The sequence below is a fragment of the Schistocerca gregaria genome, chromosome 8, assembly GCF_023897955.1.
Source record: "Schistocerca gregaria isolate iqSchGreg1 chromosome 8, iqSchGreg1.2, whole genome shotgun sequence".
In the NCBI taxonomy this organism is placed as follows: Eukaryota; Metazoa; Arthropoda; class Insecta; order Orthoptera; family Acrididae; genus Schistocerca; species Schistocerca gregaria.
In genome coordinates this window covers 56,194,546-56,218,865 of record NC_064927.1, presented here as the reverse complement: position 1 = coordinate 56,218,865, position 24,320 = coordinate 56,194,546, and the positions used below count along the sequence as shown (strand labels likewise).

Genomic DNA, 24,320 nt, shown 5'->3' with positions numbered 1-24,320 from the left:
GAGCTTATTTGGCACGTTCAAGACAGACCATTCAGAGCTCCAGACATCGTGGACTTTGCGATGTAGGGCTGACCGGAGGTCTCTTTCCACAAGACCAAGCTCCAAACCATAAATGGTTGCTTGTGAAGCAATAGTATTCTACGGGGCTGTGACAACTAAAGCAATACCATAGAGATATGTTCACATTTCTTTAATGTGGCTAGCTCGGGGTAGGCACATGAAATAACAGTGCCACATCCACTGCAACTGTTATGGATCTTCTTTTGCCAACTCTTCTGTCAGATGTATATTTGGAATCCCACTGACGATGGAAATATATTATATGAAATAGCACCAAATCTACCTGACCTCTTGTGGATGTTTATATTCAAACTGGTATTAAAGACCATGAGGCAGTTGTATCAACAATAATTATGAAAGCACTGTAAACTGAAGTCATAACCAATGGCTTGTCACACCATGGCTTTACATGTTCAGCAACCAATATGATATATTTCTAGTGCAAACATTTGAAACTAAGATACTTGATTAATATAGATTCTATTACAATTGTTATCTGGGGAGAAGAATAAAAAAAATACATAACTCGTTTCCAGACCTTTCATTAGTGATGTCTATCGATCTGGCATTAGCTACTTTGAGTCAGTGTTCTGTGTCCTACTTTCTACATAACTAACTAGTGCAGTCAGACTCACATTGTGTCCTTGTGACGGGCAGCAGGAAGTGTTTTCGGCGATTCATTGTTCAGGTACTGTCGCACTCCTTGTGCTAAGTCGATAAAGTAGTTCTCCCACTGCAGTGATCCGACATCCAGGTTGAATAAATCTGCATCCTTCGCCGAAAGCTTTTTCTGTAGTGCCAGGGTGTTCTTGTTATCAAAGAACCACTCTGAGAAGATGAAAGGCTCCAGCCGGGACAGCGAGCGGCTCACATTTGTGTGCAGACGCACCAAGCTGTGGAGTAAACAGTCTACAGTGGTTACCTTACAAACCAAACTAAATTACTGCAAGCACCGTCTCTCTGTGATGATAATACTGCTCTGCCCCACATCATCCCACCCCTCCCTACACCTAACATACTGTCTCCCACCTTCCTCACTCCACTGCCAATTAGCTTTTCTACCTGCTACAAAAGTATTAGGCAGAAAAGTGGGCTTGCCAGAAGTAAGTAGCTTTTCTACTTACTACACATGCACAGCAAAGATGACCGTACAACTTATCTTAGGAGAAGAAAGACATCCATATTTACAAATTTTCTAGATTTGGAAAAAGCTTTTGACAATGTTTAAATTTTGATGCAAGCGTGGATAAAATGCAGGGAATAAAAGGTTACAATTTGAACAGAAACCAGACTACAATTATACAAGTTCAAGGACATGAAAGGGATGCAGTGGCTAAGAAAGGAGTGAGACAGTATTGTGGCACATGCCCAATGCTATTCCATCAGTGCTCTCAGCAAGCATTAAATGAGACCAAAGAGAAATTTTGTAACAGGATTAAAGTTCAAGGATAATGTGTGTCAGCTGACACACAGTTTAATTTTTCAATGTTTTCTATTTGCTTAAGCCAGTATTATGGCATGAAGTATCATTTTCTTATGTTTGCAAGTCAGCTACAGCATCTTTTCTGGTTAAATAGCATGTATGACATGTGAAGTTGTCACAATATTTTCCCATTGTGAAGATGATCAATGATCAAAACCAGTTGTGAATAAATATATCACTTAGAAGTCGCATTCATTTTAGCATGAATTGACTGCTGTAATATCACTATCAATTAAAAGCATTAGTGTTAGGAAAACTTATGTAATTTCTCTTAAATCATTTAGTACCTTTAATAATATTTCTGTCTGAGGAAATACTTTACAACATATCTTAAATTATATCATATGTAATTTCTGCAAATCTTAAAATTATTAATCATAAATTTGACAAAATAATGTTTGTAATAATGCAAAGGAAAGTAAATCAATAATGCAAGTGCATTTAAATGGCATGGCAATGTCCATATGAGGCTCAGTTCTGATTCAACTTTTGTAACATTAACACTATACCAGTTTATTCTAAATACATTGGACAGTTCCAACACAAAATGTATGTGATAAATTATTTCATTAATTAGAATGTCACATTTGTCAAAAAAAAAAAAAAAAAAAAAACTGAATATTGGTTGCTTCAAGGTCGGATTAACATCCACTGTTGGGAGACTACTATAAAAGTTTAGTCATTTAAGCTGTAGGCTAGTTTTAACTCTTTTCTTGCCGAGAATGAGTTCTACATAATGCAAACAGTGAACTTTGAACTACTTGTCTCATCACTACAGTATAAAAAGCTCCAACATGTAACAGCATTACAAAATATGATCTCTGACAATAAGACGTGACAAAAATGAAGTCACAGTATACCACCAACTACACATCACATACCTTTGCAGCATTGTTCTGTACTTATCCCCCTTCCCCTTTTTTACACACCACCAACATTTTCCACCCCATCTCGTCCTAATGAATGGTTTTGTTAATACAGATTTATATAGCAAAACTAATACTAAAACAGTAATTACAACATGGCACAGAAAGCATGCCAATTATCCAGTTTCGTACAACCACTGCAGTAATTCATAATGATGCTGTCATAACTAAGTTCAAATGCAGATTTTTTTTTTTTTTTTTTTTTTTGTTAATGTCAACAATTTACTTAATTGTCGACAGCACATAAATCAGCATATATTCCTATCTACAATTATTTTTGCACTCAAATTCATTTGGCACACAATTCATGTAAAGGTAGCAGCTGTTGCATTTGAGTGAGGCCCAGATGCGAAAATGGAGTCAAAGCGACATGATAAACCAGAATGCGGCTCTCAAGAACGCCCAAATGTGCTGGGCATCGGCAAAGTAAAACTCATCACTTCCAATCACATGAAATAAAGATCAAAATCGGGATATTTTTAAAAACTGCCTCAATTTCTGGCACGGGAAAAATGCCAACTATACGAAGTCAAGTTTAAAATAGCAGGAAATGCAAAAGTTACCACAAATTTATATAACTTTTGGACTTTTTCGTTGCATGGAAACATGGGGCAGTGAATAGGGTTTGTGGTTACTGCCACAATAATGCCAAAAGAGGCTCGCTACAGCTGTAAGTGAAAATTTTAACTAACAGCAATTGCCAGACACTGAGGAATACTGTGACCTATTTCAGGAGACTTCTACTGCAGCAAAGGTACAGAAGTCAGTGCCAGAGGTATTTGTTGAGAGGCAATGAGAATGCTCCCATGTCGAGAGGCACCTGTAAGTCATGGCCCAGAAGCACAGTGCCATAGGTGCAGATAATGCACATGATACAGCTCTCCAACAGAGACTGGTGAACATTATACACCCTGGTGCCTTGTGGCAATGTTTCAATTTGACAGCTCATCAGTTTGGACACAGTCAATTTTATCTTTGGTGAAGAAACAAGAAATGCAGGCATAATTGTGTAGACTTCAGAGACCAGTCAGTTAACATAGAAGTCTTTCAGTGTACAGTGTCACATCATATTGCAGGTTACAGTCATTGGATAAAAGGCATGTTAAGTGTGGCTTCCTTCAGGGTTTATTTGTGCACTTTGCAGTACACGATTCACCACATTTCACCTATACTTATCTAGTAAGCATGATATTACTTCGCAATTATAAAACTGTTGATACTATTGGCCCTCTGTGGCTCAAGGAGTGGGAAATTTTATTGTAACTGGTTTTACCAATATTTGTTTTATTTAACAAACTTTAAAAATTTCACATAAAATATTTGGAGATGTTACTTTTCAACATGCACTTGTACAACTGATGCAGCATCATTCTTAGGATACTTTAACACTATCTCATTTACTCAAATGTAAGCTGATCTCGAATGCAAGCTACATCCCAGAAATGAGACTTGGAGAAAACTAAAAATCACCCTCACTTCATGTTGCACTTAAAAATAAAATCAAATATGGCTCATATGATGGATAAGGTATAAAATCCCTCTTAGGGATTTGCAGAAAGCAATACTTGCAGCAATCTGCATGGAACTGAATTTAGCCTGTCTGATACTTAAAATTACTGTTACATTGCAAACACTGACAGCAATAACAGGGTGTATACATGGACAAGAAAAAAACTTCCTGGATTTCCCAGTTAAAATTACACTTTCTCCTGGGTGAAAATATACTTTTTCTGTATTAAGTTACAGTATACTTTTCCTCGGAACTGTAAAACTTACCAATCCTTTGAATTGTTATGGTTTTATACACCAGCATAGAACCAAACTTGGTAAAAAAAACAAGTGTTTTAGATACATTTTTGATGTGCAGCAACATGTACACTGCATATTTTCAAATCACGAAAGTGTAAATTTAAATTCCACCCAAGGCCACATGTTATTTTCCGAAGCATTGAAATCAAGATTACAAAGCGCTTTTGTAGCCAGTCTTAGCTCATCACGTGATCTTGCCAGCCGATGACAGCGGATATTCTAGTATAGGACACGTGATTTAGTCAGCCAATAGCAATATCACTGTTAAGTAGCGCGTACACAAAAATAGGAAAAGTTAATGGTTTAAATTAATATACACGGTGTTACTAAAAGAAAAGAAAAGAAAAGCTTTCACATAAAATATTGGTCTCTAAGATTAATAAGCTGCAAGAGAAGCTAAGCTTTCAGATATAATATTGATATTTTTGGTGTGTGTTACACTTTGAGATATACCACACAAAGTGTCAGTAACATAATTTAATAAAGACATAAATGTTTGAAATTCTGAGCTCGAAGTTTTCCTAAATGTACGTCCTCAAAGACTTGATTTTTAAATGAGAGTCAACCGCTGTCCGATTGAAGAAATTCATCTTACATTTTTGCACATAGTTCATCTTGCACAAAAGGAAATTTACTTTAGAAACAAGACATCAGAGGATACGCCAAGAGTGTCAGAATTTCACAAAACCATACTAAAATGCGTAATTTGGCTTAAAGTGCACATTCATATGTCCAGATCCAGATATAAATTTTCTTGAGTACCAGTACTGTATTATCTCATGTTTGGTTCTTTATTATGACATAATGTCATACGTGCTAGAGGATGAAAACATGCACTTTTGAAATGCAGCAAACAGTTGAAACCAGCCAATAGTGTGGACTTAAACACTTTGTTTCAAAATTGACTTCCTCAGCAGAAAAGATTAATAAAAGCTAAGTTTCTTTAGCAAACCAACAAAAATAACTTCATTGTTCTGCAAGGCGATTAATGCTTGACTGTCAGAAAGGTGGAAATAAAATAAAATCTGAAACTAACAACATCCATACTCATGTCAATGTATTTTAATTCACTTTATAGGTCCTGGCCACAAAAATCCATTTTGTTTTCATTTGACGCGAGAGCAACAGACGAAGAGGAAACAGTAAAATCATTAAACGCAAGTGCAGGTCACATGGAGATTATCCACCACCCCACTGTAACTCAGACTGCTCTGTGCATCTGGGCCAGGGGGGGGGGGGGGACACGACACCTATCAATTAATATTGGATGAGATAATTTTAACTGGGAGGAAAAGAACTCGTCAGAAAATTTGCATTGTTTATTGCCTATAGCTAATAATTTGCTTTTTTGAGTGACATAAAATTAAATATAGGATACATGAAACTGGCGGAAGAGACAAGCAAGACAGTACACATTTCTTCAATCCTTTTAAGTCCGGCCATTTTTTTCCTCTGTAACCTTGCTACAGCTTTACATGGCATGCTTTCCTTTCTGCGAAAGGATCCATTACCTCATCAAAGTTTGTTAAACGTTTTCCTACACGAAAAAACAAAATGTCATTGTCTAATACTGAAAAAGCTGTTAATACAAACAGTACCCAAGACTGGTGTGGTTTCTCAGTCTGATTACATGTATTTTGTCACTGTCTGCTGAATAAAACGAAATAGGCCTGTCTAATACTACAACAATTTTAACACATGTCAAATGAACGAGACTGTTTTGGCACAAATGGTCATTTTTATAACACGACAGAATAATTCACAAAGTACCAGTATCAACGGTTTATTTACCCCACATTTATTTTCCTGTTATGCTTTACTGTGTTTTCACATAATGCGTTTTCCACACCACTCCCAGAATATAACTCAGGCGGCTACTACCTGGGACAGTACAATTGGTCCTTGTCAGTGTAGCACTCTGGCCAAAATTTTTCTATTACAATTTCATTTTCTTGGATACACCAAGAAGATAATGTGTGATCTGTCTTACCTACCTGTATTATTCCTGTTGGTTATTTATTTCCACTCTGGAAGTCTGAATCTATAGATTTCGCTGGTAATTATAACAACGCTGATCATTCGCAAACCCAGTCAATCACATAACAAACAGCGATTGCCATTCACCAGTTCGGCTTTATTCTGCTCAGTTCATATAGCCCCATCACCTTCTGTCTCCAGGAAAGTTTATTTGTAATTGTGACGGGGATTCCCCTGGCAGACACATGACGTATACTATGCATGCATTCAAAAATCAACTTATGATTCATTAAGAAATAAACTTAGAATATGTTCAAAATTGTTAAAAAAACCAATGGGGATGAGTTTCAAAATCATATGAATAATTGACAGACCAACATGCTCCGGATATTAGGCGCTCTGTGAAACAAGGTTTTTTTCCTCAAGATTATGAATTTGGCAGCCTCCCTCTCCTTCCCTGAAATTGCCGCCTGAGGTACCTACCCTGGTTTGCCCCCAGTGAACCTGGCAGCTTGCATGCGACAGTAAAGTTTTTTCTGGGTAGCATCTTGTGCTTGCTGCTGCTGCTGCTGCTGCTGCTGCTGCTGCTGCTACTGCTGCTGCTGCTGCTGCTTATACAGCTAACAGCCAACAGCCAAACTTCTGTAGCCAGAAGCGGGAGAAGGTACTACACATGTGCGAGTCAACTGCATATGCACATGCGCCTGCCCACAACTGCTCATACAAATCTGAAGTAAACAGTTGTGATGTCATGCTCATCAGAGGCAATTTGTTGTTATGAAGCATTGCACGGTCTTCCTAAGGCCTTTGACACATTTTGCTGTTGGCAGACACTTGTATGAGGACTGTGTTTTGTTATTTGTATATGGCGCATTTCCTTTTGTAACTTAAGTTTCATTTTTCATTTCCTCCCCCCCCCCCCCCCCCCCCCTGCTCTCTTTCACATTTTATTCCTGCAGAATTATTAGTGGGATAAATAATAGCCTTTATTAGAGTATTGTTTCTTACCAGTCAAAATTACAAAAATTTAACTGAAAACAGAAACAAAAAAGAAATTCCTGGAATTCTAAAAAATTTCCAGGTTTATCCCGGTTTTCTCCCAGATGAAAGAATTCCCAAATTTTTCCAAGATCTCCTAGTTGTCCCGCAATATTCCAAGTGGAACTTGGGTAGCTGAGGCCACTATTACTTTTATAGACTGTACCGGAATGTGTGTTCGAGTTGTATGTCAGTCTTTCCATATTACACGAATGTCATTTTAAGCATTTTTTACAAACTGAATATTGGCTTCTGTCTCGGGTTCTTCGGCCGACATTTGTCTCATGATTTTACTGACATTTCACCAGCCCAAGTAGCTGGCATTGTCAAAGCTTCACCCTCCATTGCTTATGATGAACATGTCAGCAAAATGTTGGCCGAAGAACCAAAAAAAGAAGCCAACAGGTAGTTTGTCAACAAGTGTCATAATAGCCTTAACAATTTTTAAAGCATGTTTTCTTTCAATGAGATACAGTGTTATCATACAAGAATGTTAAATTTTGACTTGACAGAGAATCACACTTTGCTGAAAGGATATATACTGGGCGAAGAGAAATCCACATATTCAAGACGCTGGTTTGTATCTTTTCTGGCAGAGGCTACACCAGATACTTCGTTATATTACTTTTTTAAGATTCTAAACAATATAGTTGGTGTCCAAAAATGATTTCCAACACTAGCGATCTGTACAAAATGTGAACTGTAAGTATCATCATCACCGCAATAAATCTGTCTCCTGCAGTCTCTCCTACGTCTCTCCATATTGTTTGACGAACACATAAGGACAGAGCCGCCTAGAATAAAGGCAGTTGTAGCTGGGACTTCCACGAAGGTGGGCTGTGATCGGTGATGTCCCACACGAATCTTGCACTGCAAACACCATTAGGACTTATTGTTATGTCACGAATATTGGCAGCATTGAGGAATAAAAATTTTATCCATAATGCATGTGGAATTCTGCGAATGATGAATACAGGATTCCAGAAATATGTGCAATCAGTTGCCTTTTATTTTATTCTTCAATTTTTATTTTCAGTTACCTTTTGAATCATCTAGAGATCCATCATCAAATGGTACAAATTTACTGCATATCTGCAGCACTGTGTAGCTTTGGCAAGATCTAAAAATGAAACAAGCAAGCACTGAATGTGGCAAGAATTATTTACTTTACAAGTTCAATTTAGATGCATTACTTACAGTTACATATGTAGTAAGTGTAAGTAATGCATCTTGATCAATCTCAATGTAAATGATTCTCACCACATTCACTGCTTACATGTTTCGTTTTTGCACCTTGCCACCACTACATGACACTAAGTCTTTACATATGTCTGCCTGCCTGTGTCTGCATATCTAAGGGTGTGTGTGTGTGTGTGTGTGTGTGTGTGTGTGTGTGTGTGTGTGTGTGTGTGTTTTGTCTCTATCAACATACCAAGGCTTTCGTTTGGTAAGTTACAGCATCTTTGTTTTTAGATATATTTTCCCCACGTGGAATGTTTTCCTGCCTGATGATCGGTAAGCAACTCAGAACTGGTAATGGAAAATAAAAAAAATTGAAGAATAAAGCTAGATGACTGGGTGTAGCAATTTCCAGAATCCTGCATTGAGGAATGGCTTGATGTACAGCAATGTGTGCCAACAATTTCCAAATGGAATTGGAGCTGTGAAAACATAAAACTGTATTTACCATATTTTTCAACTTCTCCACGTTTGTTAAAAATGTCCATATTGATGGTATATACACAAAGAGATTAATTTTTACTGATATGAATATTTGAAAAACTGCTAAATTCGAAGATGAGCAACATTAAATTTGAATTTCTCCCACGATTAACCCCAAATACTCAAACTACTAATCCAGCAGCTTCTGTGGCAAAACTCAGGCTTTGCGCATGAATCTGAGACACAGAAAATCACACCATGAAAATTAGAAAAAACGGCTGGCTTGCATTTGGGTAAATATGGTAAGTAATGTGGGTGTTTAACAGAATGTTTACTGTACATAGTACATTTTTCACAATGTGATGACAGTTTGTCTACAAAATAAGGGCTACTTCAAGGAAATCTGTGGATTTGTTCAAGTGCCCAGCTGAAGGCACATCACTGAGGTGAGCAATAACATTAACTGCCCCACGTTAAGTAATTACTGTGCTACAATTGAAATATAAATCTCACTTTTGTATACACCAAGTTACATTACAATATTCCCCCTAAAATTACACACTGCACTGACAAAAAAGGCTGGACCTCAATTCCAAGAGTTGCATTAGCTGGTATCTTTTGGGGCAACAAGGAACATGCACGTAGAAGTTTTGGCCACAGTGTGTGTATTTCCGAGGATTTCCCCGATTCCTAAGCTACACAAACAGAAAATACGTTACTTTCAATGACATACTATTGACTTAATGAATGGACACATTAATTCCATAAAAATACTCACATTGGTCTACCGCCAGCTACACGCATGACTGTATCGAGCACATAAGCTGGTGCAAAGTGCACAAAAATTGCCGAAATTCGGAAGAGAAGCAAACTGGGCAGAAACTTCAGGTGAGGGTACCACACAGCTGAGTTGAGAGGATACTTGTGGAGGTAGGTGTTCACGTGATTCTCTATCTTTGCCCAGCGGAAAGGATTGCGTGTGCTCGATGTGCAGTGGTACACCAGTACCTTATTGGGCCTGCCAAAACAAAAACAAGTCATACAAAACAATACAATAATGGAAAATCTTCCTAGAACGTAAATAATTTAGGAGCAATGGTAACAACTCACTGAACAATTTGAGTCATCCCAAAGCTACCTAGTTTTTGGTCTCACTTAGATGCCTGTCGATAAGTTATGGCCTCTAATATTGGATGAACTGTTACCTTCGCTCCTAAATTTGATAAAAAAGAACTATTTACTATGTAAAGAAGGTTAATCTAGACTAAATCAAGAGAAAAAAAGAAAAATATGAACATGTAATGTGTGTCATTATATGTAGTACTGTAAGCCGAATGATGCAACACACACAATATTTCCTGTAAAACAAAAATGAAAGCAGGAATGGGAAGACATACAGACATTAGCCACAGTTCATATTCACACAGTAACACTATTTCATGAACACAGAACAAAATTCAGACTTAATTCACATTCACACACAACCCCATTTACGAATCTCTGGGAACAACAATACTGTTTCCTCAAACTATTGAGCTTCAGCTCAATTATGATTCTAAAAACGCCCAGAAACAGAAGCCAAGCATTATTAAACCACATAAGTTGGCAAATTTATCACACACTAAATACATAAATAAATGAAATAATAAAAAAAGAATGACGCCGTTCATCAATCCGGAAATTACTTTTGAACACTACTGCGCTTCACTTTGTATTGTTTTATTTTAGGTCACAAAAAGAACTTGGGTCACATGCGCCCATGTCCAAACTGTAGAACACAAGACAAAGAAGAGTTAAAAATAACTACATGTCAATGCCAATCAACGGAAGAAACGACAGCTAAAAACAGGGACATGAAGAAAGGTCAATAAATTACGCCATATAGGGAAACGAAGGTCCTGAACTAAAAATGTAATGGGCTTAGCCATATTGTTATGACGAAGAAAAATTAAAACATGGTCAACAGGCCGCAGGTCGTTTGCTAAAATGGCTTACAATTCAGACAGCAAAAACACACAAGAACATAAGCAGTTAAAAAAAGGGGGGGGGGGGGGGCATTGTGTAAGGAAAAGGTGGACCGTCGACAGTTGAGCGCAATGTGCACAAAGTGGTGGGGTAGCACCACTTAACAAAAGGTGATAGCTAAAAAGACAGTGCCCAATATACAACCTAGTTAAAATTATCTCCTCATGACGAAAGAGCTGAGAGCAGGCCGTCCAAACTGCTGGGAGAGGCTTAATGACTGAGCTTGTTCCTGTGAAGGGAAGGCCAGTGGCTATGACAAAGTGATCCCACCTGCTAAAAGACAGCAACATGGAGATCAGAGGGAATGTAAGAATTAGCAGGCTGAGGTTGATGACTGCAGCCTTGGCATCAGCATCAGCAACCTCGTCACTTGTCAGATTGATGTGACCAGCATCCCACATGAAAGTCACAGAGGCTCCATCAAGAGTGAGCAAATGACCCACTGCAATAAGGGATGGACAGTGTACAGCACACAAGAGACTTTGAAGTGCACCGAGAGCATCTGAGCAGATGATGCAATTGAAAAGCCTGTATGCCGCCAGATGTACTGTGTGGCATGATACTGCACGAAGAGCTCTACTGTAAATACTGAACAGTGTTCCGGAGGCCGATAGTGAAAAATGGCGGACAGTCTGAGAACCATCAATGTATACAAAGGCATTATCATGAACTTCCATGAGGTGGTCATGAAACTAAAAGCAATGGAGTAGTGTCCTTAAAAAGTGAATGAAGGCCATGGTGAACACATGCCACCACGTGAAGCCAAGGTGGTGAAGGGTTTACAGCCACCAAGAAAGTTGAAGGTGGCGTGATGTTAAGCTGCTGGATCAAGAGCCGAAAGCGAACTCCAGGAGGGTACAGAAAAAAGGGATGCATGCCATACTGTCAATCAAGGAAGTCACTGAAGGAGGCAGCATAGGATGGGTGGCGCATGGCAGACAAACTGCACGCATATATGCTGAGAAGAAAATCATAGCGGCAGGACAGTGGTAGTCCAGTAGCTTCTGCATACGGACTCAACTGGGCTAGCGTAAAAGGCACCAGTAGCCAGATGGATGCCACGATTATAGATGGTGCCGAGACAGCGTAAGAGCGCTGGATGTGCAGATGGATAAACAGAGCACCCATAATCTACTTTAAAATGGACAAAGGCCAGTACAAACAGAGGAGGGTCATTCAATCTGCTCAAGAAAGTACCACTGAGGACACTCAGAACAGTGAGTGACCGAGTACAGCGGGCTGTTGGGTAAGACGTGCGAGGACCAAGAAAGTTTCCTATCCTCAAGGAAACGGGGCGGGTGGCCACAGAAGCACAAAGTGTACAGAGTACAGAAGATACCAGTCCTCCAGCAGGTGTCTTAGGCTACATCTACATTACATATATACACCGCTAGCCACCAAGCGGTGTGTGGCGGAAGGCACAATTCACGCCAAAGTCATTTTTCCCCATCTGTTCCACTCACGGATCGCACGAGGGAAAAATGACTGTCTGGACGCCTCAGCATGAGCTCTAATTTCCCTTAACTTTGAATGGTGATCATTGCACGATTTGAAATCTGGTGGTAATAATATATGCTCTACATCCTTGGCAAAGATTGGATTTTGGAATTTAGTGAACGGCCCCTTTCGTTTCGCACATCATCGATCTGCAAGTGTATCCCACTCCAAACTTTCTACGAGATTTGTAACTCTCTCACGAAGGCTAAATGTACCAGTCACAATTCTTGCTGCTCTTCTTTGGACACAACACAACAGAACCAGGACACAGTGCGGTAAAGAGTAAGTGCAAGGAATGGAACATTCTGCACTGGTAAGGATAATGTTTTTAGAGTATTCTACCTGGTCATCACAACTGCACAAATGTTTTTCATCGCTGGGCACCAGGGAGGAAGAAATCCTCCAGTCAACCTTAGTAAGCTGCCATTCGGGTGTTCACATAGCTGGGTATGTGTCAGTAAAAGGATAGCACTTGGGAAATGGTCGCTCAAGTATGTGTCAGAAAAAGCAGACCATGATGGGCAAGCTGGGCAGTGCAGAGGGATAGATTCAAATGAGAACTGGGGGAGGAGGGTGGGGGGGGAGGGGGGGGGGGGGGAAGAAATGCGAGAGCACTAAGCGGGCACGAATATGCAGTTTTGTTTCCTGAAGGCATAGAACAAGTGGGTGCTGTGACTAAGAGCAGCTGTAAATCCTTTCTGTTGGATTGAAGACCGCGAACTTTCCACTGGAGGAGAATCGTGACGAGGAAAAAATGAAGGGATGTGACCTCAGCGTGTGATGAGTGCCTGCCTGCAAAGACTCGCTGCTACACGGCCAGAGGCAGGAGGATCCTGATCTACGAGGTCTACATAAGTGTCTGCATTATTCTGTTGGCCTGAAGTGTTTAGGGCAGTAAAACAGTTGGTTGTGCACACAGGTGATACATAGGTCGGCCCGGCGAGGGTCCACATGGTCGACACCGTCAAAGACGATCTTCAAATCAGTGAAGCAGTAGGCCATTTGCCTTTGTTTCAATTCTTGGACTTTGCAGTTGGTAGAGGAAGGCTTAGATGCTGGGTGACTGTATGGACTTAGGAAGTCTTCACAGGAGCGACCCTTCTGTCCTCTCCAGCCCTCCGGTTGTGTAGCTGGTGAGTTCACCCCATGAGGCGAAAGTTTGGTGGCATGTTGCACACCTGGAAGATGAGACGGGGATGGTACCACAATGCTAGGCGATTTCACAACTGCAGTGATAAATTTGAGGTTGCACATTTGCGTGGCCAAGTCCTTCGAGTGAGAACAGTACTGCAGGTGCCAAATTGTAGAACACAAGGTATCCGACTAGCCAACTTGCGAGCAACTGGGTAGAGCATTTTTTCCTTCACTTCGATCTCCAGGATTGCCCCATTATCGAGATACGTGACAACTGTAGGAGCAGGTGGCATGGTCACCACTGCATTTGGTCCAGCGGGGAGAAGGAGGCAGACAATCGCCATCATGAGCATCACTACCGCAGGTTACACACTCGGCTAGGTGTCAACAGGACTCTCTAAGTGCGGTTGTAACAATGACACAGGTAGCAGTCCTCCAGGTTCACGATGTGACTGTGATAACTTCATAACCTGCTTTGATCTTTGACGGAAGAACCACTCTATCAAAACTGAGAAGTGGAGTGCATGTGGGCACTAAGGAGGCATCTACTTTTATCATCATACAATGGACTGCATGATACCAGGATCAGAGAGGTAGATTTGAATTTCTGCCTTGTCCAACCATTGAGCAGCATAGTGTAAATGACACCACAGGAAGAATTCAGCATTTGACGGGCCTCAACACGTACAGGATAGCCGTAGAGGAGTGAAGCTGCACGTAGTAGTTGCACCTGAGAAGCAGACACTCTCCAAAAGCAAAGTGTCATTGCGTAAATCAGAGCAGGATTTCTAAGGGTCAGCAATTGCAACAAAACCCTTCTAAATAATAAATGGATTTACTGTAGCAAAAGACTGTCTTCAGTACTTGAAACCACGAGGAACCGTGGTGCTGCTGGGAGCGTCTTTAAATCAATGGCCTCATTCCATGTGCGTTTTACAGCCGTTGATTGTGAAAACAAGGGGCTCATTGCGAGTAAATGTCCCTCGATTGCCAACAATTCTAATGATGGTGCACTCCTTCCCTGGGGTGTCCCCTCCAGAAGGGGACGCACCCACCTTGGGTGATTGTTCACACCTCCCAAACACCTAACAGAGGAGAGGGACCAATCGGCAATCTGGGAAGGTAGCAGCTCAGGAAATCACCCCTCCCTGAGCCTGGCCTGTACCAGGGTGTACGTGCCAACTATCTGTCAACTCAGGGCTGGGAATTACGCATTACTCAGTCACTTATTATGCATCAGATGTATGGGCTGGCCTTCAAGAGCACATATGGAGGAAGAAGAGAAACAACAACCTCAAATGGGGGGGGGGGGGGGGGGGAGAGTGGCCACCGCGCTTTGCTAGGCATCATCGAAATGATTTCCCTGAAATTTGGTGTGGAAATACCTTGAAACCTGAGAAATGTCGTATGCTACTTTTTTAAAAATTGATCTCAAAGACTATGATTTAGAGAATGACTCTGCTTTTTTACATCGGTGAACATAAACCGTGTTGAAAAATCACCACGTTTGTTGCATAATGTACACTGCGGTGACAAAAGTCATGGCATACTTCCTAATATTGCGTCAGACCTTCTCCTGCCGGATGTACTGCACCAATGTGATGTGGCACGGACTCAACAAGTCGTCGTAGGTCCCCTCCTAAATACTGAGCCATACTGCCTCCGTGGTCATTCATAATTATGGAATATTGCTCGTTCACGGTTTTGTGCATGAACTGATCTCTCGATTATGTCCCGTAAATGTTCGTGGGATTCATGATGGGCAATCTGTGGGGCCACATCATTCACTCAAATTGTCCAGAATGTTCTTCAAACCAATCACAAAAGACTGACCCCCAGTGGTATGGTGCATTGTCATCCATGAAAATTACACCATTTTCTGGGAACATGAAGTCAATGAATGGCTGCAAATGGTCTCTAAGTAACTGCACATAACCATTTCCAGTAACTGCTCAGTTCAGCTGGACTAGAGGATCCCGTCCATTCCATGTAAACACAGCCCGTACCATCATGGACCCACCACCAGCTTGCACAATGCCTTGCTGACAACTGGGTCCATGGCTTTGTGGGGTGCACACCACACTCAAAACTTACCATCAGTTCTTACCAACTGAAATCTGGACTCATCTGACCAGGCTACAGTTTTCCAGTCTACAGTGCAACTGATACTGTCACGAGCCAAGGAGAGGCATTGAATACAATGTATGCAATGTTGTACTGTTATCAAGCGTACTCACGTCTGTCTGTCTGTCTGTCGTCGCAGCCCATTAACGCCAAATTTTGACGCACTGTCATAATGGATATGTCTGTCATCCATTCCATACTGATTTCTGGCGTTATTTCATACAGTGTTGCTTGTCTGTTAGTGCTGGCAACTCGACGCGAGCACCACAGCTCTTAGTTGTTAAGTGACAGTCGTCTGCCAACGCATTGTTCGCGATGGGAGGTAATTTCTGAAATTTTGTATTCTCAGTACATTCTTGACACTGTGGATCTTAGAATATCATATTCTCTAATTGTTTCTGAAATGGAACATCTTTTGCATCTAGCTAAAACTACTGCTCCGTCTTAAAAGTTTGCTAATTCCCATCCCGATGCCATAATCACATTGGAAACCTTCTGACTTGACTCACCTGAGTACGAACGACAGCTCCTCCAATGCGTTGTCCTTTTATACCTTTTGTACACGATACTACCGCCATCTGTGTATATGCATCATGCTATCCCATGACTTGTCACCTCACTGTATAGCTACTTTAATAGCACAATGTGTGACTGCACATCCCAGCACGTCACGTACTGGGGCAGTCGGAAGGGGGTTAGACAGTGGGCATACATCAAGAGCAATGCTTACCCGACCAAGCAGATATGTGAGGGTAGCTGATGTTATTGTATGTACAATAACTTACTGACTCATCATAACAAAATTAATGATATGAATGTGCGGCCTTGGGTAATAGCTAGTACACTACACTGTCCAACATCACAAGAAATTAAAATTTATCTATAAATGAGGACATTGAAACCTTTCCACTTCAAGAGCACAGTAAACCACATTACAGGGTGCGATTATTAGATTATGAGGCAAAATTAATGGAAATGGAAATTATGAGATTCTGCACACAAAACTTCTGGTAAATGGGGAACAGTTATCAAAAAGAGATATAAGCTATGTGTAACCCACCTTGTCGTAGCTGCCTCCCAACTCGCTGCGATTAGCTCATTCACCACACAGTCAACTGGTATGTAATCACAGACTACATCTGTCTTCATAGGCAGTCTCCTAACCACACCTTTCGCAGCTCCCATCATGAAACCGGTTGGTCCATTCTTGGATATAGTCCACCCAGGTACTGGCTCTTTCCATGCAGCAGTGACTGAAATTAAATATTACAACACTCTGAGACACTAACTTCTTAAAGAACCACAGCACAATTTTAAGAACAATCTTAAATACTGAAGCCACACAATTCTTCCATGAAGATGGAAGAGGATGTAAACAATAAGTTAACTTTTAGATCTGATGTAGTAAACACTATCCTACAGTATTAATATCAATGATTCATACATACGTTTTTAACTATAAACCTACAAAATCTTAAGCAACGTGTCAAACACTGGAAAGATCTGGAAGGGATAACAAAAAAAAATTATGAAAAGGATAGATTGCTGCACCACATAGATGACGCATTTAGTCACAGGTGGGCACAATGGACAGACTACTGAACGTTTAAACATTTAAGCCCTTGGCCAAAAGAGTCTTCTTCAGAAATCCTCACAGCTGTATCTGGCTGCTGTGGCCTGAACTTCCTCTCTCTGTTTGTGTGTGTGTGTGTGTGTGTGTGTGTGTGTGTGTGTGTGTGTGGAGGGGGGGGGGGGGGTGCAATTTTCATTTCCAAATAAGGCCTCCAGAGAAGATTGCCTTCAAATAGCTTGTGTAAACCGTCCTAGTATATTACTCAAGTGTGAGAGACTCATATTAGATATGACTAACATGGGATATTGAAGGCATACAAAGAAGGGCAGCACAAATGATAATTGGTTTGTTTGCCTAGTGTTCAAGAACTGGCTTTAAATGATGACTTTAGAAAAAGCCCCCAACCCCCTACATAACTCTTCTATAAGATTCACAAGAATAAAGTTTGATTAATTACAGCACACACAAAGGCATTTAAACAATTATTTTTCCTTGTAAAAGTTACAATCCTCGAGACTCATTCAAATTATCATAAAAATTATAACAATTAAAAAGTCAAGAATGATGAAGTGTTTTCAAAAGCCGCGTAGCTGTATGAAAAATAGCTTTATTCGCAACTCCTGTTTAACATCAATATAGACCCACCTTCAGATTTATAATGGTTATATTTACATAACATAGATAGATGATTACAGAGTCCCTGCTTTGGGGTAGTAATCAACGAGTCAAGCCATGATCATCGGTCGTCATAATGAAGTTCAGTACACCAAAAGATGCTTGTCAAAATGAACAAAGCATGACTGCTAAACAAGCCAGAACAGACAACATCCCTAAGGATATATTACTTGATCCAGTATACACCAGTTGTGTAAAAATCAGTGAAGTAAAACTTAGAATTCCATGTATTGCTAACAGGCCAAAGTGGTGTTAAGCAGCCTGTGGAGGCTAACAGTACACTGGCGGGTGGACTGTGGCCTTGTATACTTTTACACTCATCTTTGTGTGTACTCAGTTTTATTATGATGACCTACCATTGTGTTTTGACTCTGAACATGGATAACTTTCCAAAAGCTGGGACTCTAATCTACATTATGGAAATATAGCATTATAAACCTAAAGATCCGTGTCTGCTGATGAAAAATTGGTACCTATCAATAAAGCAAAGCACCTTCATACAGCTATGCAGCTTTTGGAAACACTTAAGACATTCCTGACTTTTTAATTGTTATAATTTTTATGACAATCTGAATGGTTACTGAGTGCTGAGTGTTGCTGTAGTTATTCATAATGTCTCTAAGCTGTGGTTGCCCACCCAAAAGGTTGTCTGCCTATTTGTCCTGCACTCCATAGGTGACTGGAACAGTACAAAGCCCTAATACCTGGTACTGTAGGACATACCCTCTGCTATGCCCTTTAGAGTGGTTCACAGAATGTAAAATAGATGCAGGTACATATAATACATCTATTTCATGGTATAACGAAGGTTCAACCTTTATAAGAACATGTACAGTGTTTCTTTTTTTTTAATTATTCAATAAAAAATACTCTTATTCTTTGCAGGAATTACAAATTGCAAGTTCAGAAGCTTTATAGAGCAATACAGGATTCTAATTACAAAACAATAGCACTGTGTGAGAACAATGGTTACTTCTTATTTTTATTGCAGCCTCCAGTCTGGAGATTGGTGCAATGCAGCGCTCCACTCTAATCTACCCCATGCAAGCCCCATCATCACTGCATAACCACTGCAGCCCACGTCCAATCCACCTGCATCCAGTTCACATGCCTAAGTCTTGCTCTACAATTTCTCCATAATTTTTATGGCTCCTTCCCTCTCCTTACTCTTTTTCCCTTCCATTACCAAATTAACTATTCCTTGATGCCTTAGGGTATTCCCATCAATCCATCCTCTATCTTTTTGGCATGATCTGCCATAAAGGTATTTCTAATCCCAGTAGAATCAATACATCTTCATTAGTTATAAGATACGCCCTTCAAATGTTCAGCATTCTTCTCTAACACCACATCTCAAAACCTTTTACAATCTCCTCGTCTGTACTGTTTATTATTCTCATTTGACTTCCATATAAAAGCTACACTCAAAAGACTTCCTACTACTTACAATTGTATTAGATGTTAACAAATTTCTCTTTTTCAGAGAGGCTTTTCTTGTCATTACCTAATCTACATTTTACATCTGCCATTGTATTTTATTTTGCTGTGCAACAGATAAAACTGTTAGTTTCTGTACATCATTTGCTAATCTAATTCCCTCCGCAATTAATTTGACCACACTTGCTCATTCTCACAACAGTTGGGTCCTTCTTGTCCTGGGGTCACATGCCCTGCCTTCCCAATCTATGCTTCTTTCCTCCCCAAAGAAACAATTAGGTTCAAAAGTGTATGACAGTCTTCATATGTGACTATTGGTAGTGGAGTGCATGCAAAATAACATGGCCAATAGATATGCAGTTGGCTGAGGAAGCAGAGGAGAGCAGTAGTGTTGGGGGTTGTGGGCAAGCTGTCAATACACTGTGGTGGAAATGCTGAGCACTTGAAGAGAAACACTGTTCTAAACTGAAATCTACAGTCACATTTTTGTAAATAATAATTGGAACCCCTCCACACCTGCACTTCAGTGGTGAACCTCCAAAAAGATCTACTGTCACCTCTGCTTTGGTTGGTATCTAAAAATAATTCCACTGAAAATACAACAAAATCCGCAACTTATTTTTGCCAGACCTGTTAACCATTTGTCAATTTCAGACACACATATAGAGTGAAAAATTTTGAGTAAAACCTACATTTCTCTTGTTGTCACACTAACATTTGTCTCTTTTGCGATAACACAGTGGTGTTATACACAATGTCTCCTCACAAAGACATCGGGCATATACAATTGTGACAGAATCCTGAAACAGTGGTTGACTCAGTTTATTAAGTGGGGATCTGGGGACAAGCAAAGTCAGTTGCTTATGAAAAAGCACATCCTCAGAACAAAAATAAATGAGTAATGCCATCATCTATGTTGTTCCACAGTCCACAGCAATTCTCGTTCCATCATCTATTGACGTCCCTTGAAAATTCTCTCATTTCATCAAAAAATCTGAAGTTAGTGGAATAACACGGTAGATAATTAAGTTTCACATATTAACTACATGCCGAATACTCTCCCCTTTGTGTGTCATCATTGTTTCGATACCACAAACCAGTTGTGGGCTACAAGATATGTCATGGATATTTCATTCTGGCTTTACAGATGGCGCACATGATCACAAATGAGTGTACTACAGTACATAAAACCAATTTTCTCGTGACTGGTGACAGAGACCTCTACCCAAGTCTAAAGAAAAAATCAATACATTAGCTAAATTTCACACACAGTAACATACAATGTAATATGCATCTGACGCAAAGTTGTAGTGAGCCCTATTTCTCATTGCAAACTTTTTCGGACTTCACACAGTGTCTTACTTAAATGGAAATATCACAATAACTACAACCGTTAACAAAATGAAGAAGTTGACACACAAAGCTATAAGCAACACAAAAATGGCCAGGTGCAAGTAGGCTCCATGTAGTGTGGGTACCATACAAACTTTACTGTGTATACAGACAATTCATCCATTGCAGCAATCAAGACTCTCTACCGTTTTGGCTATTATCGCCACTGATACTGGCAAGATATCGGCCCCAGGGATTCCAAGATCTTTGAAAAGTTGTAATTTCAAGTTTGATGTTGGATTTCACATGCCAAAAGAAATATTTTTTCCTACATGTAACTACAAACAGATAATTTTTGGATTTTTTTCCTTCACTTTTAGTGTGATACCTTACTTCTTGCCGAATTTCATGATTATAGTTCAATGGAAAATACTCTACAGGTTCTGATGAACAAGTTTGAAGCTATCAAAATATGTGACACAAATGGCCATCTCTTGATTACTTTGGCTTGGAAGCTAAAGTTTGCTACATTGCCAAAGGAGCGTAGAACTTAGTACATGACAAATTTCACCTTGATACGTCTAGCCACTCCTGAGAAAAAGTGTTTGTAACAGATGGACAGACAACAAACTGATCCTATAAAGGCTCTGTTTTTATCAATTGTGATACAAAACCCTAGAACTGATTTAGTTGTTACCAAATAGTATCTGTAAAATTGTTTGGCAAACTGCAGGACGTGTCCTTCGATTCTGTCAGACAGCATGGTACCAACTGGGCGAAAGCAGGCATAGAAAGAGAAAAGCATTAAGATCACCTTCGTAATAGTTACTCTACCTTGGGAATGCAATACAGCAGGAGTTCTGTGTGGCGTAGGTTCAACAAGTGCATGGCTCGTTTTTGAAGATTCATGGTACCAAATGTCCCACAGGCCATGCATTTCCCATAAATCACAGGCTTGTGGTTTGAGGGTAAAGAGCAGACACCTGATAGCATCTCATATGCATTTCAGCCAGTTGAAATAAAGTGAATTTCGGCCATGACCTCTGATGTGATTCACCTGACCAGGCAACATTGTCTCCTCTGATCCATAGTCCTTTCACAACAATCCTGTGTCCACTGCAATCTTAACTGATAATGATGGGAAAATGTTGAAACACACAGGGGCATCTTCTGGGGAGCCCCACATTTAACAATATGTGCTGAATGCTTATGTGCTGAATGCTGTGTTCCTAAATAATTGTGCCAGCATTACTCTCTGTCCTCAGATCCACGACAGACTGATGCATACAGAGTAGGTAAGTATCCAACAAGCACATTCTGTGTTGAGGCACGAAGATACCACGCCTTGCTGCTTACTTGTGGTTCACCACTATTCAATCACTTTTCAAACACTCACGGCAGTAGCATGCAAACGACTACCCAGCTTCACTTTTTCTGTGGTGTTCAGTCCCAGGTGCTGGACCACAACAATCTCCTCTTGTTAAAGACGCTTATATCAGTTGCTTTCCCCATTTGCTGCATGTATCATTGCTAGACTAATTCACCATTCATTTCCACACCTCTTATGCACTTTCCTAAAAGCATCACATGCCAGCAATGCAACGAGGCATTGGACTGTGGTCATAATATTTCACTCTTTGACACCAGTTCCGTTTCTTTTAATTTTAATTCAGACGACTGGTTTGGATCCCCAAGCTCACTATCCAGTGGTACCTACATAGCACCGAAAAACAAAGTGCAACTTGTCTGCTATTAAAAGGTAGAAATATGTAACAAACTAAATAATAATGAAAAACAGCTTATCTACAAACATCATAACAGAGTATAATAATATACATATTGAATAAACTCTTATAATTTAAGAAATTGATGAATGTAATATGAACTTAAATGTCAGCTGTCATGACAACACAGAACAAGTTTTATGACACATGGACACACAGAAGGCGGTGAGCAAGATAGAGAGATGACCTACAGACAGCAGGGAGGATTTTTCTTCTCTCTCTCTCTCTCTCTCTCTCTCTCTCTCTCTCTCTCGGGACCTAGGGTCACACGCGCCCACATCAGAAGTGTAGAACACAAAGACAAAGACAGGAGCTAAAAACGACTAGTAGTCAATCCCAATTGACAGAAGAGCAGACAGCTAAAAACAGGGACGTTGAGAAAGATCTATAAAATATGTCATAGAGAAACGGAGGTCATAAATTAAAAATTAAATAGCCTCTGCCAAATTGCTGCGACATATATAAAGTAAAACACAGTCAACAGCCCAAGTGTTATTTGCTAAAATGGCTGATAACTCAGACGGAATACACAAACGAGAATGTTAAGTGTTTAAAGAAAAGATCATCCTGTAAGGAAATGGCAGACCATCACCATGGCTCACAGTATGAGTACAAAGTGGGGTGGGAGACCACTTAACAAATGGCGATAGCTAAAAAGACAGTATCCGATATACGACCTACCTAAAATGATCTAATTGCTAGAGGGCTGAGAGGAAATTGTCCAAGCCACTGGGAGAGGCTTAATAAACCACAGCTTATTCCTATGAAGGGAGGACCAGTGCTGATGCCAAGGTGACACCACCCCTCTAACAGACAGCAACACAGAGAGTGACAGAGAGTGTCAAGAGGAATGTAAGAACTGGTGCACTGAAGTATGAGGACTGCAGCCTTAGAAGCAGCATCAGTGGCCTTGTTTCCTGTCAGACTGTCATGACCAAGAATGCACATAAACATCACAGTGGCTCCATCGAGAAAGAGCAAGTGACAGATTTCGGGGACCCATTGCACCAAGGGATGTACATTGTACAGCACACAGAGGCTTTGAAGGGCACTGAGAAAATCTGAGCAAACGACGCAATTGAAAGGCCTGTCGACGGATGTACACTGCATGGCCTAATACAGGGCGAAGAGCTCTGCTGTAAATACTGAGCAGTGTTCCGAAAGCCGATAATGAAAAATCTCATTGCCAATGACAAAGGAACACCAGACACTGTAGTCAGTCCGAGGGCCATCTGTGTATACAAAGGTAATACTGCAAAGTTCTGTGCTAAGACAGTGAAACTTAAGGCAATAGAGTGAGACTGGAGTAGGAAGCAAATGAAGGCCAAGAAGAATGTGCGCCGATGCATGAAGCTAGGATGGTGAAGGGTTTACACAGACCGGGAAAATTGCAGGTAACCCAAAGTTAAGCTATCGGAGCAAGAGCCGAAAGCGAACTCCATGAGTTAACAGAGAGGAGGGATGTGTCCCATACTGGCAATCAAAAGAGGAGGCATAGGATGGGTAGCCACGCATGGCAGACAAACAGGATGCATATCTGCGGGGCAGAAAGTCACAGTGATAGTTCAGCAGCTTCTGCACACAGGCTCTCAAAACCAGGCTAGCGTAAAAAGTGCCAGTGGCGAAAGTGATGCCACCATGGTGGATAGTACTGAGACAGTATAAGAGAGAGAGACATGCAGTTGCACTAATGAAACAACCATAGTCGAGTTTCGAATGGAAAACAAGACTGGTGCAAACAGAAGGTGATTTGATCCGTTCCCCAGGATGTACCACTGAGGATA

At 40.4% G+C, this 24,320-nt stretch overlaps 1 protein-coding gene across 6 annotated transcripts in view; it reads right to left on the bottom strand.

The window, feature by feature from the left end:
- LOC126284653 (putative fatty acyl-CoA reductase CG8306) overlaps positions 1–24,320 on the bottom strand; it is a 174,613-nt gene that overhangs the window by 14,258 nt on the left and 136,035 nt on the right. For all 6 annotated transcript variants that reach the window (XM_049983753.1, XM_049983757.1, XM_049983758.1 and 3 more), the window contains exons 6-8: positions 16,796–16,988; positions 9,734–9,973; positions 696–953 (exon numbers count right to left, since the gene is read on the bottom strand). In XM_049983753.1, the coding sequence (XP_049839710.1) occupies positions 696–953; positions 9,734–9,973; positions 16,796–16,988 (691 nt within the window). The remainder of the gene's footprint in view (positions 1–695; positions 954–9,733; positions 9,974–16,795; positions 16,989–24,320) is intronic.